The 20548-nt window shown below is 38.8% G+C and overlaps 2 protein-coding genes across 9 annotated transcripts in view; one reads left to right on the forward strand and one right to left on the reverse strand.

Annotated features, from left to right (window-relative positions):
* Window positions 1–20548, forward strand: part of LOC120429132 (high affinity cAMP-specific and IBMX-insensitive 3',5'-cyclic phosphodiesterase 8) — a 315218-nt gene that overhangs the window by 271398 nt on the left and 23272 nt on the right. For all 8 annotated transcript variants that reach the window (XM_052709686.1, XM_052709687.1, XM_052709688.1 and 5 more), the window contains 5 exons: window positions 7277–7334; window positions 8249–8347; window positions 14498–14608; window positions 14675–14844; window positions 14916–15315. In XM_052709686.1, the coding sequence (XP_052565646.1) occupies window positions 7277–7334; window positions 8249–8347; window positions 14498–14608; window positions 14675–14844; window positions 14916–15315 (838 nt within the window). The remainder of the gene's footprint in view (window positions 1–7276; window positions 7335–8248; window positions 8348–14497; window positions 14609–14674; window positions 14845–14915; window positions 15316–20548) is intronic.
* On the reverse strand, window positions 15401–18525 carry LOC120429133 (nose resistant to fluoxetine protein 6-like). Its single transcript, XM_039594331.2, has 8 exons — window positions 17952–18525; window positions 17753–17896; window positions 17413–17695; window positions 17164–17357; window positions 16564–17108; window positions 16351–16501; window positions 16108–16294; window positions 15401–16042 (listed from the first exon to the last, which is right to left on the reverse strand). Exons 1-8 carry the CDS (start codon window positions 18132–18134, stop codon window positions 15786–15788), a joined length of 1944 nt encoding a protein of 647 aa, XP_039450265.1. The 5' UTR covers window positions 18135–18525; the 3' UTR covers window positions 15401–15785.

The raw sequence follows: 20548 nt of genomic DNA on the forward strand, positions 1-20548 counted from the left end.
GGCCCCGGGGGAACCTGCTTTGAGATCACCGGCCACTCCAGGATGTGGCCACTACTCTCGGAATGTCAATTTTCATGTACAGTATCAAAAATCATGAATTTTGATACCCATATTGCAACAACTCGTTCTGTAAATGTCCTCCCAGGCCCCGGGGGAACCTTCTTTGAGGGCAGCGGCCACTCCAGGTTGTGGCCACCACGGTCGAAATGGCCATTATCATGTTCAGTATCAAAAAATCATGAATTTTGATACCCATATTGCCACAACTCGTATGGTTCTGTAAATGTCCCCCCAGGCCCCGGGGGAACCTTCTTTGAGGGCACCGGCCACTCCAGGTTGTGGCCACTACTGTCGAAATGGCCATTATTATGTTCTGTATCAAAAACCATGAATTTTGATACCCATATTGCCACAACTCGTATGGTTCTGTAAATGTCCCCCCAGGCCCCGGGGGAACCTTCTTTGAGGGCACCGGCCACTCCAGGTTGTGGCCACTACTGTCGAAATGGCCATTATTATGTTCAGTATCAAAAACCATGAATTTTGATACCCATATTGCCACAACTCGTATGGTTCTGTAAATGTCCCCCCAGGCCCCGGGGGAACCTTCTTTGAGGGTACCGGCCACTCCAGGTTGTGGCCACTACTGTCGAAATGGCCATTATTATGTTCAGTATCAAAAAGCATGAATTTTGATACCCATATTGCCACAACTCGTATGGTTCTGTAAATGTCCCCCCGGGCCCCGAGGGAACCTTCTTTGAGGGCACCGGCCACTCCAGGTTGTGGCCACTACTGTCGAAATGGCCATTATTATGTTCAGTATCAAAAACCATGAATTTTGATACCCATTATGCCACAACTCGTATGGTTCTGTAAATGTCCCCCCAGGCCCCGGGGGAACCTTCTTTGAGGGCACCGGCCACTCCAGGTTGTGGCCACTACTGTCGAAATGGCCATTATTATGTTCAGTATCAAAAACCATGAATTTTGATACCCATTATGCCACAACTCGTATGGTTCTGTAAATGTCCCCCCGGGCCCCGAGGGAACCTTCTTTGAGGGCACCGGCCACTCCAGGTTGTGGCCACTACTGTCGAAATGGCCATTATTATGTTCAGTATCAAAAACCATGAATTTTGATACCCATTATGCCACAACTCGTATGGTTCTGTAAATGTCCCCCCGGGCCCCGAGGGAACCTTCTTTGAGGGCACCGGCCACTCCAGGTTGTGGCCACTACTGTCGAAATGGCCATTATTATGTTCAGTATCAAAAACCATGAATTTTGATACCCATATTGCCACAACTCGTATGGTTCTGTAAATGTCCCCCCAGGCCCCGGGGGAACCTTCTTTGAGGGTACCGGCCACTCCAGGTTGTGGCCACTACTGTCGAAATGGCCATTATTATGTTCAGTATCAAAAAGCATGAATTTTGATACCCATATTGCCACAACTCGTATGGTTCTGTAAATGTCCCCCCGGGCCCCGAGGGAACCTTCTTTGAGGGCACCGGCCACTCCAGGTTGTGGCCACTACTGTCGAAATGGCCATTATTATGTTCAGTATCAAAAACCATGAATGTTGATACCCATATTGCCACAACTCGTATGGTTCTGTAAATGTCCCCCCAGGCCCCGAGGGAACCTTCTTTGAGGGCACCGGCCACTCCAGGTTGTGGCCACTACTGTCGAAATGGCCATTATTATGTTCAGTATCAAAAAGCATGAATTTTGATACCCATATTGCCACAACTCGTATGGTTCTGTAAAAGACCCTCGAGGCCCCGGGGGAACCTGCTTTGAGATCACCGGCCACTCCAGGATGTGGCCACTACTCTCGGAATGTCAATTTTCATGTACAGTATCAAAAATCATGAATTTTGATACCCATATTGCAACAACTCGTTCTGTAAATGTCCTCCCAGGCCCCGGGGGAACCTTCTTTGAGGGTACCGGCCACTCCAGGTTGTGGCCACTACTGTCGAAATGGCCATTATTATGTTCAGTATCAAAAAGCATGAATTTTGATACCCATATTGCCACAACTCGTATGGTTCTGTAAATGTCCCCCCGGGCCCCGAGGGAACCTTCTTTGAGGGCACCGGCCACTCCAGGTTGTGGCCACTACTGTCGAAATGGCCATTATTATGTTCAGTATCAAAAAGCATGAATTTTGATACCCATATTGCCACAACTCGTATGGTTCTGTAAATGTCCCCCCAGGCCCCGGGAAACCTTCTTTGAGGGTACCGGCCACTCCAGGTTGTGGCCACTACTGTCGAAATGGCCATTATTATGTTCAGTATCAAAAAGCATGAGTTTTGATACCCATATTGCCACAACTCGTATGGTTCAGTAAATGTCCCCCCGGGCCCCGAGGGAACCTTCTTTGAGGGCACCGGCCACTCCAGGTTGTGGCCACTACTGTCGAAATGGCCATTATTATGTTCAGTATCAAAAAGCATGAATTTTGATACCCATATTGCCACAACTCGTATGGTTCTGTAAAAGACCCTCGAGGCCCCGGGGGAACCTGCTTTGAGATCACCGGCCACTCCAGGATGTGGCCACTACTCTCGGAATGTCAATTTTCATGTACAGTATCAAAAATCATGAATTTTGATACCCATATTGCAACAACTCGTTCTGTAAATGTCCTCCCAGGCCCCGGGGGAACCTTCTTTGAGGGTACCGGCCACTCCAGGTTGTGGCCACTACTGTCGAAATGGCCATTATTATGTTCAGTATCAAAAAGCATGAATTTTGATACCCATATTGCCACAACTCGTATGGTTCAGTAAATGTCCCCCCGGGCCCCGAGGGAACCTTCTTTGAGGGCACCGGCCACTCCAGGTTGTGGCCACTACTGTCGAAATGGCCATTATTATGTTCAGTATCAAAAAGCATGAATTTTGATACCCATATTGCCACAACTCGTATGGTTCTGTAAAAGACCCTCGAGGCCCCGAGGGAACCTTCTTTGAGATCACCGGCCACTCCAGGATGTGGCCACTACTCTCGGAATGTCAATTTTCATGTACAGTATCAAAAATCATGAATTTTGATACCCATATTGCAACAACTCGTTCTGTAAATGTCCTCCCAGGCCCCGGGGGAACCTTCTTTGAGGGTACCGGCCACTCCAGGTTGTGGCCACTACTGTCGAAATGGCCATTATTATGTTCAGTATCAAAAAGCATGAGTTTTGATACCCATATTGCCACAACTCGTATGGTTCAGTAAAAGTTCCCCCAGGCCCCGGGGGAACCTACTTCGAGGGTACCGGCCACTCCAGGTTTTTTCCACCATCAATTCGAAATTTTTCATGAGAACCGCCGCATCATAGTGGCTTCAACGCGGTCCGCTTCGCTCGAATTTCCTCCTTCTGCTGCTGGTGGTTCTTCCTTCTGGTTGCTGGTCCTCTTCTTCTATTGGCCGCTGCTGCTGCTGCTGCTCCGCGCCTGCCCGACGTGCACAGTTCGAGTGCTCGTTCCAAAGTGACTTGCTTTTGCGAAATTTTCTGCTTAAATAGCGGCACAGCCGGAGAACGGCACAAAAGGGGCGCGGCCTCGAATGCATACGCTCGCTCTGATTGGTCATCTGTCCGATTTGTACTGAAAAATTACTCATTTTGATTGCATGTTTTAAGTGCTTTAACTATGTTTAGTCAAACTATCTATGTAGTTAAACAATAGCTGAAGTCTTCCTCTTTCGATTGGTGGTCCAACCGTCTGGATTGATTCACAGGGAAAAAAGATATAAGCGTTCAAAATGTCCCCTTTTTAACGCTTAAATGTGACGCTTTGGATCGAATTTCTGAACTGGCCCCCCAATATAGTAAGTAGAGACATAGTCCTATGTCAAAAAAAACGATTTCGTAGAGAATTGCTCATTATTTTAAAAATAAAAAAAGAGCAATGAATTCAAATTTATTTCAAGTATATTTTCTTACATTGTTTAATTTTTTGCATGGTTTAAAATAGTGTGTAAAATATTTAAATCAAGATGCCAAGCACCACAAAAGTGTCCTTGCATTCGTCGAAAATAAGCACTGGATTCGAGTGATAGAAATGACAGTTCTACCATAAGGAATACATTGTAGAAAAAAAGCAAAAACTGCTCGAATGGAAATGCTTCATTAAGACAGCTATTTAACCCTTTCAGGCCTGATGGGTAATTTATGACCCAAGAATCAAAATACCAGAACTAGCCTATAACTTTCGTATAACCAACAGAATCATTTTCCCATCACCAACTAAAAAAATATATTTCAATAAACAGGGTTAAGCCTAATTTTCCATTATGTTTCCATTATATTCTCCGAAACCTCCAGTACATATTCATAGTGTAGTCTTGATTTTCCCTAGTTGGTGGTAGCGGCTTAAATACAATTTTAATTATTTTTTATATGAAACATTTAGACTTTCATCTAAAATTTTACATTGACTGGTATCACTTTATCTGTTGTAATCTTTTTTTATATTTTATAAACACACATCCGGGTCCGTGGTGTAGGGGTAAGCGTGGTTGTCCCGGTGGCAAATTTTGAGACGAGACTTGTCTGATCACGCCTTCCGTCGGATGGGGAAGTAAATGTTTGCCCCAGACTAGCCTAAAAAGGTTAGGTCTTTAGCTCAGTCCAGGTGTAGGAGTCGTCTCCCTGGGGTCCTGCCTCGGTGGAGTCGCTGGTAGGCAGTTGGACTCACAATCCAAAGGTCGTCAGTTCGAATCCCGGAATGGATGGAAGCTAAGGTGTAAAAGAGGTATGCAATTGCCTCAACAATCAAGCCTTCGGACACCTAGTTTCGAGTAAGAATCTCGCAAGCGAGAACGCCAAGGCAATGCTGTAGAGCAAATAATTTGATTTTTTTTTCTTGAAACACATTTAAAGAAATTAAGCCTTTCATATGAAAAAATTACAAAATATATTTATAAGACTTGTTTCATTTCAATCACGGTGTATTAGAAACTGTTGTGCATTTCAAATCCAAAGCACAACAAAGAAACAAAAACAACTTTTGAGCTATCTAAAAACTGCATCCTTGTTAAGATTGATGTGTAGATTATCACCAATTGATAGTTTTTAAGTTAATTCTATGATTTTAGGCTCGAATTTAGTTGATCCACGTTAGTGGTTTGCACCAGAGATGCCACTTGGTTTTCTAATATGCCTGTAAAAAAGTCTGTGTATGTCTGTGCATTTGTATAAAATTAAAAAAATATCAATTAACAGTCTTTCAAATCCATCAGAAATTGCGTTCTTAAGCGTTTGAAGACTAACGAAATAAGTTTCGACAAAAAAAATACAAAATATTAATTCAATGAAATTTTTTAAAAGTCTGTGCACCTCAAAAAATGTTAGGCACAAACTCAAAAGCTTGTGAACTCAAATTTCATCATTTTTTTTTTGTTAAAAATATTGCTTAAGTGGTCATTACTTCAGAAAGAGTTGCCAGATCTTGAAACTTTAAGACAAATTGTAAAGGTTTTCCATAAACTACGTGGACACTTTTTTGAAATCTCAGACCCACACTAGCGTGGTTCACGTTTCTATGAAAAAGACAAAAGTTGTTATTTTGTCTTGCATCAACCGGAATTTCGTTCTTTTATGTCCCCAGAAGCACTCCTGAAAATTTGAGCCCATTTGGTAAGGTCTAGGAGCTCCAGTTTTAATTTGAAATTTATATGGGATTTTGATTTATTTTCCATGGGAAACTATCTTTTTTTACATTGTATTAGGATTTTTTTTTATAAATCGATGAAATGACTTGATTCTTATAGTAGGAGATAGGTTTTGAACTGGGGAACAACTTTGTAGAACATACCAACATGCTAGGAAGTGACCCTTTAAAGATACAGATACAGATACGTTTCACCCCACACAGTAAAGCCCCTTCAAAAGCCACCATCTAAAAGTATCTGTATCTTTAAAGGGTCACTTCCTAGCATGTTGGTATGTTCTACAAAGTTGTTCCCCAGTTCAAAACCTATCTCCTACTATAAGAATCAAGTCATTTCATCGATTTATAAAAAAAAATCCTAATGCAATGTAAAAAAAGATAGTTTCCCATGGAAAATAAATCAAAATCCCATATAAATTTCAAATTAAAACTGGAGCTCCTAGACCTTACCAAATGGGCTCAAATTTTCAGGAGTGCTTCTGGGGACATAAAAGAACGAAATTCCGGTTGATGCAAGACAAAATAACAACTTTTGTCTTTTTCATAGAAACGTGAACCACGCTAACCCACACTCAGGTCACACAGCTATAGACCTACACACAGACAGACAGACATTTGTTCAGTTTTCGATTCTGAGTCGAAAGGTATACATGAAGGTGGGTCTACGAGCTTTCTGTGAAAAGTTCAGTTTTAGAGCTGGATTATATAGCCTAACCAAAACATAACAAATATAATGAAATCATAGATTTTATTACTGTTTCAAAAGTTTTTCCAGGGTCCTGGGAATTCTCGTGATTTAAAAAATATTTTTCCCTTTTGGGACCATCCAAGTTGACCACGTGGACACATTTTGGGAATCTGTTGCCAAATACGGATTTCAATACATTTTTGAAAATTCATCAATAGTATTTTTAAATTTCGTTTGAGCGATGAACATAATTGTTTTGGAAAATATCCCATTGAGGATAACAAAATTTAAGTGTAAGGATTTTGGCGTCAGAGCCCTCCCAAGTTGCCTACCCAATCTTTAAAGCAAAGGTGATATCATTCCCTTCTCTGGGAAACAAAATATCCCGCTCCTCATCAGCTGGGGAAAAGCAACAGGAAATGAAATTTGTCCGTGACAATGTGCCAATCTGGCCGGATTTGGCCTTGTGCACGTTTCAGCAGCGGCTCTTCAAACTGTGCCAGGGTCAAAAGTTTTCACCTCTCTCCCACGCCTGTACACACGCCAGCTGGACGGGAAAATTGGTGTCAAGAAGCTTTAAAAACACGTGTGAAGTTGTTTCACTCCTTAATGGGTGTATTTTCCTGGCGAGAAGACAAATAAACCGCCATTTGTTGCTTGAAATAAGTCACAAACGAAAATGGGTAGTTTTCCCTTTGTGGGCAGAACATTTGGAGAAGTGAATCCTCGTGTTTTGAAATATGAGCAACAATAACCAGAACGAGGCTTCCATTTTTCAACTGTTCCATTTCCTGAATGGGATTTCTCAACCCAGATTCAATTCTTACTCGTATACGTGGTCTGCGTCTGTGAGTACATTTTTCATCATTTTTATGACTCCTTCCTCTCTCTTTTTTTTCGCAGTGTATTCGAAAAGGACGACACGGCTGTGATTTCGCTGCTAGACGTTGGCTTCAACAGGGTGAGTAATGATGAACAAGTTATGAATGTGGAAGGCAAGAATTTTGCCTGCATTCGGGCGGAAATATGAATCAACTGCACTTGGTTGGGAAATGCGGTGGGGTAATGGTGGCAGTTGTTGAACGTTTGCATCTTGAGATGTTTTTCATAAACGAGAATATATCTTAAATTCCTTCGCCCATTCCTTAAAGCAGAGAGCAATGAAATTTCCTTCGCTTTTCCAGCGGTAGCGCTGCTCCTTAATGGAGCAATTCAATTCTATCGGTGAACATCCTTGTCGAAGTTGCTTCCGCAAAAGCTTCCTTTTCCCCGCTTTTTTGTATGCAATGCAAAAGTTCGTTTCCGAACATACACACCGACATACACCGAACGATAAATCAATTTAACTAAACCTAATTGAGCTGAACAGCGAGGCACGGTGGCAACCAACCAACCAAGAAAGTGCTGCCAGCTAAGTCAGAGTGGCAAAGTTTTCGAGCTTAAATTTTAGTTCTGATTTTGTTGCTGTTTGCTGTTAAGTTATAAAACAAATAAGAAAAAGTTAAAATTATTTTTATTTATTTTTAAATTTTCTTCCTTTGAAATAAAATTAAATTTGAAAACTCAGTACAGTGTTGCCAAGTCGTAATTCTTTGAGACCTTCAACAACATTTCTAGAGTTTTTTTCAATAAGTCCTCAGTATAAAAAATCCAGGTTTCTTTTTGAAATAACAACACTAAATATAAAACTAAAGCAAAACATAACCGGAGTAGAACACATTATTCAAATCTTGGAAAATACTCCCTTTCCTTTGCAAAGAACGGCACCCTCACTCAAGTCCAGCAGTCGTAGCTAATGGAATTATTTTCCATCTTCTCTGTTTCTTTCCATGGATCCTGCAAAATGTACATCGGAATTGCCACCCCACCACCCAGTGCATCATCGAGTCGCCCCACGTGTCCATCTGCTCGTCGGAGCTGCGGCAGATCCAGCACTCACTCGTCCGGCCACAGAATGTGATATCGACGCAACAGGTAAGCTTTGCACTCACGGAATACAACCGATGTACATGTTGGTCGAATTTTGTTTTGAAGTGAAACGAAAATATACTCAAAGTATTGCGTCCAAATGCAATCAACCACAAACTAACTTTGCAATGTTTGGAAATATGAAATGAGGTCCGCTGGTCCCGGTCCAGTATTTAATATCCCTTCCCAGTTATCGGTCCCACGAGTCAACAAAGTAAAACCAATTTCCATACCGACAAAAGTGTGCAGAATTCGAACGATGATAGCGGAGGACGTCGATGACTTTCCAAAGGGTGTCTTTCTGGCAAACTAATAATAAATGGCAGGCGGAGCGTGTATTCCTTGATTAAATTTTCCCTTCGGCTCCTAGCGAATGAGATCTCCGGCCAGGATTGTCCATCATCCTTCGATCAAACCAATCAGGATTCCAGGTAGAGCCGCGCACCGGTGTGGTTGATTCAAAGAGGCCCCCACACGTGGACTTGGTGGCATTATTCAAACGGGTTGCTTTTCAACTCTGGGTTATCGACCCTTGGGGGGGGAAGATGCCTACCTGAGGCTTAGTGTCATTCTATGAGGTATGGCGAAAAAATCTTTATTTTAAATTCAAACTGTGTGCTAGGAAGGGGACCCAAAACTTATAGTCATAAAATTGGATCATGATCCCATTCCAAAAAAAGTAAAAGTGTCTTAATAACGTCATGATCGTGCCATCTTGTCGCACTTTTGGGCTTAATCGAGTTAAGGTGGCCATTTTGTGCAACTTTAATTTTTTTGTAACGTCAATAAGTGACAGGAAAAATTCCTTTTTCACTTAAAGCTACAATCTTAAAATCCGAAAAAAAAAACCAAAAAATTATCGTAAATTTAGGGAACAAGCTAATTTTTTTGTATCGTTTTTGTAATTTTTCTTCGTTTTGGGAGATAGCCGAAGTTATCTTGCCAGTACTAAAAAAGTTAAATTTATAGTACAGAAGTTATCTTGCAGCGATATTTTTTTCTAAAATCAACAAAACTGCAAAATAACTTGAGCTCGAATTCGAAAGATTACTTTTTGCAAGGTAACTTCAGCTCATTTTTTGTAAGCTAACTTTCTGCAAGATTACTTCAGTTGGTTTAATAGAACCAGACTGCAAGGTAACATCGATTTTATTCAGAATAATTGATCGAATATTTTCATGAATATATCAAACATAATAAATTCGTTCTAATACTTAGTTGAATTTGTTCATAAAAATATTTGATCATTTATTCTGGATATAATCGATATTCCCTTCTATAAAACCAGCTGAAGTTATCTTGATGAAAGTAATCGGCCAAAATCGTGCTGAAGTTACCTCGCAAAAAAATCGAGCTGAAGGTTCCTGAAGAAAGTTATCCAGTAGATTCAACGATTTTAGCAAAAAAAAACATCGCTGAGAGATAACTTCTGTACTAAAAAGTTATCTTGCAGCGATGGTTTTTTTTTTTTTTTCATTTTTAGTACTTGCAAGATGACTTTTTAAGTGCCTGCACTATAACTTCTGCTATCTCGTTTTGGGGTGGTGTAATTTTACTTAATAATCAATGTAAACCTTCAAATCCTGAATAAGTTTCTCACATACCAAAACCGAACTATGCGGGATTCATCCCTTTTTGTTGAAAAGTACACCATGTACTTTCGAGTGCTGCGCAAAATCGAACTTTTTTTCCAGTAAAATCGCTGTATCTCGCCAATAGTTCATTTTAGTGTGCGGTTTACATTGATTATTATGTAAAATTGTCCGGGGAACACGATGGTAATAAAAAAAAATTAAGGAATTGGTCAAAACTGAATTTTAATACTTAAACGTTAAATCATAATATTTGCGGGCATTTAAGGGTTAAAATTTTATTTTTATCTAATTCCTAGGACAATTTTCTATAAAATGCAAACTGTAGAAAGCAGGGCTGTGGAGTCGGAGTCAGAGTCGGAGCCAGAGTCGGTGGAGTCGGGTCTTTTTGGGGACCTGGAGTCGGAGTCGGAGTCGGAGTCGTCAAAACTCGAACAGCTGGAGTCGGAGTCGGAGCCGGAGTCGGCTAAATTTTATGAGCTGGAGTCGGATTCGGAGCTGAAGATTTCTGATAACCCGGAGTCGGAGTCGGAGCCGGAGTTATCTTAAATTCAACAAAAAATATGTTTTTTTATTGTCCAGTATTTCCTATAGAACAACTTAATTAAAAAATATCTAATGTTTTTAATTGATTTATCAGATTACATTATTTAATTGATTTATCAGATTACATTACGTTTTTGAAGCTTTTATTGTGATGAAGCTCTAATTGTGTTGTTACACTATAATCATGAGTACAAGAAAATCAAAGTGTTGCATTTAAAATAATTGAAACTATCAAAAAATATCAAAAGAAGTTGCAAATTTTTAAATAATCATTGATTGTTGATGTTGATTTTAGGTAAACTATTTTGATATCGTTGCAAATTATCGTTGAACAAATCTCAAGTATCCAGTACAAAAAAAAACTAATAAAAAATGTATAGAACAAAATAAAGGATTTTAATTTATGTTTCAAATATTATAACAAAAAACAAAATCAATATATTATTAACTGGTACGAATTTTCTCATACTGTATGTCCCACGCCAATATGACGGAAGGTGATAATCATTGCATATCAATGTACCTCAAAAAATGAAATATTTGTGACCTAAAAAATATTTTACTTGTGGATATTTATTTTTTATTATATTTTAAGTTTTTTCATATATTTTGATGGAGGCGCAAGTTCATTCATAAAGCTTCGTTTTAGGTTTCACGAAGTATCGTGAACCTCCTTTTTAAAGTATATAAAATTTTAAAATTAAAATAAATTAAAAATTTCCAGGGTAAAATATTTTCCATGTCACAGATATTTGAAAAGGACATCTTAAGCGTCCTTTCCACGAAGAAATTGTTTAGATACATTGATTTGCAATAAAAATCTCCTTCAGCCATGGCGTGATGTCCATGTACTTCTTAAAAAAACAAAAACAAAAAAAATGTTTCGTTTAAAATTGTCATTTAAAAAACAAGGTGCCTGTCAGCCTGAAAGTCAGCAAATTGAATTTTATTGTTCAATAGATCATCAAGGCCAGGTTTCTTTTAGTTATTCATTCAAAAATTACAATTTAATATTTAAATTTATTAGCTCTAAAAAAAATATTTTCAAATTTGAGGTTGTGCAAATAAATCCAAACTTACTTACAAAAATGTTCTTCTCAAAATGCCTATAAAACTGAAGATATTTTTTGATTTCTGTTTCCATAACGTAATAAATTTGTAACCTAGAAACTTTTTTTCCGTTTATTAACTTTACTTTACACTCACTTAACTTATTTTTCTTGAGAAAAACATGACGCTTAGAGAATATTTGAATAATCCTATTTATCAATGTTTTAAAAATAATTAACTTATAATAGTTAACTAACTTTTGAAACATTTAAAAATATGTGGAGTCGGAGTCGGAGCCAACCATTTGTTGAAAGCCGGAGTCGGAGTTGGAGTCGGAGTCGGCTAGAGTTGTTAGGCCGGAGTCGGAATCAGAGTCGGAGCCAACCACTTGTTGAAAGCCGGAGTCGGAGTCGGAGTCGGAGTCGGCTAATCTGAGAAAGCCGGAGTTGGAGTCGGAGTCGTTTGAAATATGACCCGACTCCGCAGCCCTGGTAGAAAGTCTTTTGTTCAAATAGTTGCACAGTTATGATTAAAAGAAAAAAAAAGTTTTTTAGAAAAATATTGTACATATTTTAATAATCTTTTTTTTAACTTTCAGTATGGCTCTCGAATGACGCGAAATTGTGTTTAGATTTTCACTTGTTCAAAATTGTTTATTTAAATAATGATTTTTTTTCAAAACACTGAAAAATCATCAAAATTTCAATAATTTGCAATGAGGGTGGGTATTATACAACCCAAATTTTTGCTTAGATTTTTGCTGTATTACAATGTTTCACGTAAAATATTTAAATTTTTACAGACCACTTTTTTTTAGACAGTATTTTACAATTCAAACTGTAATTTAGTAAAAAATCAATACATATTCGTTTTGCAAATTATTAAAATTAGAGAGTTAAAAAAGAAGGAAATTTTTGTATTAACGGTGCACATCAACCAGAGCTTTCGCACCCAGATTTTTCTTAAGACATTTTAGTATCTACTAGACTACAGGAACTATCGAGATTATTTTTTTATCCATCCACTAAGCTACTATTTCCGTAAAGATTTAAACCAAAAATTGTCATTTTTTGTAATCAAATCATTTCAGAATTTGGTCCGTAATTTCTTCAATTTTAGAAAAAGAAGACATCAACTTCCTTGGTTGCTGTTTACCCTTAAACATCTAAACCTGAAAAATTTAAAACTTAAAAATATATATTTTTGTATGTCAAATTTAAAATGGTTATCAAAAATCAAACCATCCACATTAACGACCCTGACCCTGGGTATCCTCTACTAGGGGAACCTCGGTTTGCCTGATTCTGAGAACTTTTTTGTTTGGATGAAACACCCTAATATGTACAGTAAAAATCTACAGGAAATTTCACTTTGATTGGTACCTACACTGCCTGACTTATAAAAATTCAAGTATTTTTAAAAAATATGGTAGAAATTTTAATGTTTACCACTGATTGTAAATTAGCGAAAGTAAATAAAAAATATAGCGTTGTTTGATACCCATATTGCAAAATTATAACATTTGAGTATTTGTTAAAAACGGTATTGTTCGAAACATTGAACCATTAAACACTAAAAATTTAAACAGTGAAATTTGGTACCGTAAACCGGAGTGACATTATACGGATTTGAGTTTTTTTTTTTTCAAATATTATTCAACCAGTAAGACCAGTAGGTTTTTTGTCTTTGAAAAAAGATTGCTGTAAACAACAGATGTGTTGAAAATTGTTAATTCAATAACCGGTATGACTTCGACACGCACAAGGCTTGTTACGAACTCCAACCAAAAAGGGAGGATGAAAGTGAGAATATTGAAAAAAAAATACGTCATAAGTGAAGTTTCCTTTAATGCTTCATTTGAAAAAATACAATCGACTGTTTATTCAACTGAAATAATCAAAAATCATACAAATTTAATGCTTAATGTTAATGCTTGATTGTTTAAATATACTTCTAAAATTGTTCTACTGAAAATGCCTATAAATTTAATGATATTCTGAAATTGTGTTGCGATATCGCTCAAGATGAGAAAGTTACAAACTACGTTCAGCTTTTTAATAGTTCTTAATGCAAAATTTGCTAAAGAATACGAAAATAAAGTCGGTATTTCCGATTTGTTTATTTTTTCGTTAAAAAAATTAATCATTGAGAGGGTTTGAAAATCTTTTTTTTATGCTTTCTTTAAACGTCAGAAGTGACAAATAACAAGATAATATAATCGCGCTGAATTGTTAAATTTCTATAACTTTTCAGAGAGAGCATTTTTTTAAGAAAATGTGGAGGTAACTCATCTTTTGCCAACTTTCCATGTGTCCCCTGTTTAGGATGCGTGGACGACCCGGTTAAATTTATGACTGGTACATTTACCTGCACAAGAGTGGTATGTGGGCGGGCATTATGTGGAAGGATTGTGGGTGAAACTAATTTCAAGATGCCACATACTACCAGGAGGAAGATGAAATATGGCTATGGGATGAATGAATTTAAATTACTAGTCTCAACCTTGGGACAGTTTTTGCGTACAGTAGCACTCGCTGATAGCGGAAAAGCCTTTAAGTGTAACACATTTACCTACCTTAATTTTGCTTTTGACGTATAGATGTTTGACCTTAATCCGAATGAAATAAATGGTGGTTGAATTAATAAAGTTTCCAATAGCCCAAAATGCACGTATGACACATTGCACGTTTACAACGATATGTCAAAATGTAATTGGGTCATGGATGGATGGTGCTCGTTGAAATTTACGATAAATCCCAACTATTACGGAAGGAAGCTGTTTAGTCTTCCGGTAGTAGGGCAATCTGTACAATTTACTACCGGACACTTACATGACTGAATACATGAATTTTGCTATGGTCCTAGACCAACCTGACCATCGGATTGTACTCATTTGCGGCCCACGCCACATTTACCCCTCTCGGAATAATGTATATTCAATTACCTCTCCGCTCTGTCTACTTTGCAGGCTCTTTACACGGCCCTGCACCGCTCGAGGGAGGCCATCATCATCACGGACGACTCGTTGCGGGCCCAGTACGCAAACCGGGCTAGCGAACGTATTTTAAACATGAAGTTGGTCAGTATCACCATGAAGTAGACTTTTTTTAACGTGCAGATTAAAATTTTGTTCCAAAAACAACAGGACGAAATCGTTGGCCGTTCGCTGAGCGAGCTGGTTACGGCCGACGTGAGCAACATTTTATCTCAAACCAGTAGACATAAGGATTACGAAGGTTTCATCAGCACGCGGCGAAAATCGCAGGAAACGCTCCACATCCACGTGCGCGCCGTACCTGTCTCATGCATCGGAAGGTAGGCCTCGATTAAAAGTTCCGGTGATAACGAAAAATTTTCTAACCTCAAAAATTGCATCCCCTCCTCAGGAGTCCCACCCATCTCGTGTTAATCCTGGAGTCCCCGGCGAGCGGCACGACCCTCTCGGCGCTGGCCAGTGACGCCCTGCAGACCCTGCCCCAGGGCAAGGAGGTGGCCCGCGGTTCGCTGCACTCGATCCGCCGCGGCAGCTTCGACGTCCGGTCGATCGCCTCGGACGGGCTGCGCCGGACCAGCCTGGCCAAGCTGTCGCAGCTGCCGCTGGAGGCGCCCATCACCAAGGTGCTAAGCCTGCTGGCCCAGGTGCAGGAGAACTGCTCCCAGGACGAGTCCAAGCTGCTGGACCGCGTGATGGAGTTCCTGAAGCGCGAGGGGCTGTACAGTCCCCAGATGAAGGAGATCCGCACCGAGGACCCGGTCGCGACCGATCTGATCGGGGCGCTGCTGACGGTGAGTGGAGAGAGCATTTCTCGTGTTTTTTTTTTTTTGTTTCTTTTTTTTTACATTACACAAGGACTAAAAATAATTATGGAGCTTTAAAACCAATGTTTTGGTTTTATTCTCACACCATCAACTTCAAGCTCAGCAAACCAAATTTTAATTAAATTTGAGTGGTTGATTGTCTTTAACATTACCAAATGCATTATTTAACTGTTTCATCACGGCATTTTTGGAAAGAACTTCTTCATTACTTCATAGCATCTTTGAGGTAACGTAACACATTTAAGAAGGGAAGAGTTGGACGACTGCGTAACGCGACATGATAATAATTTTGTACTGTAATTGTAATTGTATCAAAATATCAAACAGGAAGTGAGGAAGAGAAAGAGACAGGTCCTGTGAGATATCAGAATAAAAATAGGTTATAATACACGAGTTTACGTGACACAAAAAAAGATTGCTGGAGAACAGTTTATTAATTAGAGCCTCTTAAAAAAGAAGTGCTTCAGCAAAAGACCACATGGCTGTTCAATGCAGAAGTACGCGATGACCGCAACGAGAATGAAACTACAAAGGAGTGGCAGAATCCAAACTACGAACCAGAACTCTACCTCCGGCATTGGAGAGAACCAGTTCGAAATGAGTCGAAAAACGGGAACATGCACCAAGTACAAGCTGTAGGTCAGCTTGCCCAGGCTGGTCAACGCCTTGGAAGCCAAGAATCTGCGAACGACACCTACAATGGATTTTGGTTCAAGTTGTTAATTCTGTTAAATAAATTTAAGAAAACATTGGAGTTACCTTGTGGTTTCTGGAAGCAATCGACAAAGGTCACACTTGCAACAATGACCGCGGCGTTCCGGTACAGAACGGAGTGAATCAAGGTCAACCAGGAAGAACGCGGTATCTCGTATTGATAGAAGATGAATGTCGGAACGAACGCTAGAAGCAGCATTGGAATTCGTGCCATTTTAAGAACTTTGAAAAGCTAAAAATAAAGGCTTAGTTATTGTCTAGTACAAATTTACACAGAACACAAATTACCAAAGAATCTACAAAGTTTAATTTGCGGTGCTTATGTTGGTGGTACAGATAACCGACGACCACCCCAGCTAAATAACAATTAAAATTAGAATAGCCTGGTGCATAAATGTGGTTAAACCATGGTTGATACATAAAGAAAAACTGAAGATTGCTGAAACATTATTGCTTTTGGATGAAAATTACATTCACATAAACAGTAAACTATTCCATTACCTCAACATTGCAGGCACAGATGATTCTAGTTCATACATGTGTATATTCCCGATAGGAATCGCCACTGCAATAACAACGCTAGTCCATAGTACAGAACTGGCATGTTTCGGATACTTGCAACAGGTCGCCAGCAACAGCATAGCCACAAGAAACAACTGTAAATCAGCTGCCAAATACCAGCTCTGAATGTTGCACCGTTCGCCACTAAATGCTGGAAGATTATTCAGAAACAGTACATTGGTCCACCACATCTTGCGGCATCGAGCCTGTTCTTGGGTGATCATTTTGTATCCAACGGGACCCACTTGGATTCCCAGAAGGTCAGGAACTACGATTGACCACAATATGAAAAAGTAGTCAAGTGGTGCAATACGGATCAATCGATGAATGAAACTTCCTCTGATCAAATTGAAATCAAACTCATGCTTCTGGTCTACATACATTAAGACGGCGTTTGTTACCAAGAGTCCACCGATGGCCAAGAATATCTGGACGGAAACAATGCTTGCCGTGGATACGTCTATCATCAGAGGGTTCTTCATTAACTATAACAGGGAATCTTATTTAAATTTATATGGTACTTCTATAGTAAAAACTCACATTTTCAGCAAATTCGGGGTTACCCATAGGCATATACCCTACAAACATAATAATGTGCGTGGCCATAACCCACAGGTTCATGAAAACTCGAAGTCCTTCTAGGTATCCAAATTCCCGGTAAAGTTCACTTTTGGACTGTTGTGTGAGGCGATCCCAGTTGCGTTTCACCGAGAATGATGATACAATTATATGGTCTAGAATGGCATAAATAAGAACGATTCGATGGTAGCCTCCTGTATAAGTTCATACCTTTGATCCGATCAAAACCCAGCCACTCAAGCACGTTGGAACCAACCATGGGAATGAAAATTATCAACATTATTGCATAGAAAGTACTCATTAACCAGTGTGGAGTCCTTCTTGCACTTCCCAGCTCGTCTTTTGAAGTGCAGTACTCAATCTCCGAGTAGGCATGGCGATCGAGGGTGTAATTCCGTTCCAGACGGTTATTTACACAGACGTTGATCAACTCGTCGTACCGAGCATTAAAAGGATCCAGATAGTGATCCCAGAAATCAGCCGGAAAGATATACTAAAAGAACATTGATCATAATAAAGTTCTTGTATCGCATTTTGAATTAAAACTCACCGTGAAATTGATTGGAAATTTTGGCTCAAACAAACGCTGCCGATCTTCCAAACTGACATCCTTTAGTTCTCGTTGACATTCCTCAACACAAACGCCCCAATCCAGCAAATTACGCCTAAAATCGCTGATGATTCGTGGCGAGTCCTGTAACGGATACAAATCCAACATTTTTCTTAAATTTAAATGCAAAACTACTCACAAACGGATCACGATCCTCTTCGAACACAACCTTAACAAAGCAGTACACTCCGGTGGTGGTGTGGTCGTTCCCCTGGCGGCACCGGTCATAGTCATCGTATCGGTACAACGGAGGAACTATTTCGGAACTCAGGCTCAAGCTGACCAGTCCCACTAGAACAATCAGAACCGAACTTGGCGCCATGCTTTTGCGTGGTCAACTGTTCCTGTGCGCAGTTGCACTATCACTGACTGTCGCTCTTTCATTGAAGATTGCATTCTGCACAGATGTCCTTCAAAACGAGGGAGGCTTGAAACTGGTCCAGCTAGATTTGTGGCCTTAACGGTACTTTCAATTTGGATTTAACTGATGAGTGTTGTTTTTTGGGGGTTTTGTCAAAAATGGTGCAGACATCCCAAATGTTCGGAACGGTTTACAGATCGGCCGTGGGCAAAAAATCATATAAAATCGATAGTCGAACCTTCATGTGGAAGCTTTTCTTGGAATCTTTCGATTGATGTATAGACCGGCTGTAATTTTTTACGTTTTATATCAACTTCTTAAGGAAAAACATTGACACACGAAAACCACAAATTCGGAACACTTTTTTCTCACGGATGTTAACAAACCCTGGTTCTCTGCAGGAGTACAGATATTTAACAAAATAATGACTTCACACACTGAAATCAATGAAACTCAAGCTTAGTGATGTTCCACAATTGTGGTAGGCACAATAACACCCCACAATTATGAAACAGGCAATTTGGAGGCAGTGTCTTGCTGCTCGGGATAAAATTGTCTTGCAATGAAGTTTTTGGCTAAAAAGTAGGGGAGAGTGGGGAGACTTGATCCCCTTTTTTTGTATCGCACATAACTCTGTAAATTTCTCACAAAACTATGATCTTTTTGCATGAATTGAAAGCTTAAACATTCAACTATGTTTGGCTGATAAGGGTATTTCATTAGATAAACTCTTAGAATAATGCCAAGCGTTTTAAAAAAATATTTTAAACTGGCATTTTCAAAATGTTGGGGGTAACTTGATCCCCCTTTCAACATTTTGAAGAAATCTTAAGCAAAATGTTTCTTATTCATCCAAATTTTTAATTTTCTATAAGATACAGCAATTTCACATTAAACATGTACGTTTGTGTTCAAAATATAACAAGTTTAGCATGTAAAATATTTAAAAACTTAAAATATTCTTTTTTAGACCAAAATTGAGCATGTTTACAAAAGCTGGTAATTTTTGTTTACAAAACTTTTGAAAAATGGTTCAAACTGCAGTTAGTTATGTACAACTATACTGAAGGAAACTATGTATGAAAACCCAGCCAAATTATTTAATCTTGAGGCTGATTCCAGTGACTGTAAAAATGCAGGGATCAAGTCTCCCTAAACGCACTTTTTTAAACAATTGATTGTAAAAATAGTATGACGATAAATTTAACGTCAAATGCGTAAGGGTTTTGGAGTTGATATGTTTATCAAACAATTCATGTATAAAAATATTTTTTTGAATAATTTTTGAGTGTTTTCTATACTTATCAAAACAAAGAAAAAAGATCTCGTGGAAGTTTTTTGCAGCACTTCTTCGAAAAATGTGTGTAACTCAATTTAAACATTTTTTATTTTTTTTTCTTTGTTTTTTACAATGAGTTTTAGTCAATTTCGCACAACTTTCTAGAACAAAGCTAATTGTTTTACCCACATGCTGACGAGATACAGGCTTGGGATCAAGTCTCCCCGGGGATCAAGTCTCCCCACTCTCCCCTACTGCATGATAGCAAGAAAAAGTCCACATAAAGGTCCTAAAAATAGTAGGATCTACAGAAAAGCTGCATTTGGCATGCTATTGACAAATTATCACAAAATTGCTCCGAATTTGTGGATGTTCCGAATATGTGGGAAGACTGTACGTAAATATTCAAACAGCTGTACTGCTCATGTTCGCATAAATGTCCCATATGCAAAAACAGCAAGCTGAGAAAAACGCATTTGAAGTTTGTCCCATACATAAGGCTACGTGTTAAGTTTTCACGAAAAAACTGGATTTCTTCCTGATTTCTAGAACTGCCGATTTTTTTTATTAACTTTTTTTCAAAAAAAAACTCAGTTTCCCAAAATACGTATTTTTGGATTCAAAGCTACTAGAGCAGTTCTCCCAGATTTCGGTCATTCGACTTTTTTTGTATTTTTTAATCCGGCTGAAACTTTTTTGGTGCCTTCGGTATGCCCAAAGAAGCCATTTTGCATCATTAGTTCGTTCATATAATTTTCCAAACAAATTTGGCAGCTGTCCATACAAAAAAGATATGTGAAAATTCAAAAATCTGTATCTTTTGAAGGAATTTTTTGATCGATTTGGTGTCTTCGGCAAAGTTGTAGGTATGGATACGGACTATAGTGGAAAAAAAAATAATACACGGTAAAAAAAAATTTGTGATTTTTTTATTTAACTTTTTATCACTAAAACTTGATTTGCAAAAAAACAATATTTTTTTTTTTTTTTTTATATGTTTTAGAAGACATTAAATGCCAACTTTTCAGAAATTTCCAGGTTGTGCAAAAAATCATTGACCGAGTTATAATTTTTTTAATCAATACTGATTTTTTCA

The sequence above is a fragment of the Culex pipiens genome, chromosome 3 (genome assembly GCF_016801865.2).
Source record: "Culex pipiens pallens isolate TS chromosome 3, TS_CPP_V2, whole genome shotgun sequence".
NCBI classification, from domain to species: domain Eukaryota; kingdom Metazoa; phylum Arthropoda; class Insecta; order Diptera; family Culicidae; genus Culex; species Culex pipiens.

Coding starts and splice junctions, on each gene's coding strand:
- LOC120429133 (XM_039594331.2), bottom strand. CDS start 18,134: ATGGCGCCAAGTTCGGTTCTGATTGTTCTAGTGGGACTGGTCAGCTTG. Junction 17,696..17,752: donor AATTTCCAATCAATTTCACG/GTGAGTTTTAAT, acceptor ATGTTCTTTTAG/TATATCTTTCCGGCTGATTT. Junction 17,358..17,412: donor GGGTTTTGATCGGATCAAAG/GTATGAACTTAT, acceptor ATGCCATTCTAG/ACCATATAATTGTATCATCA.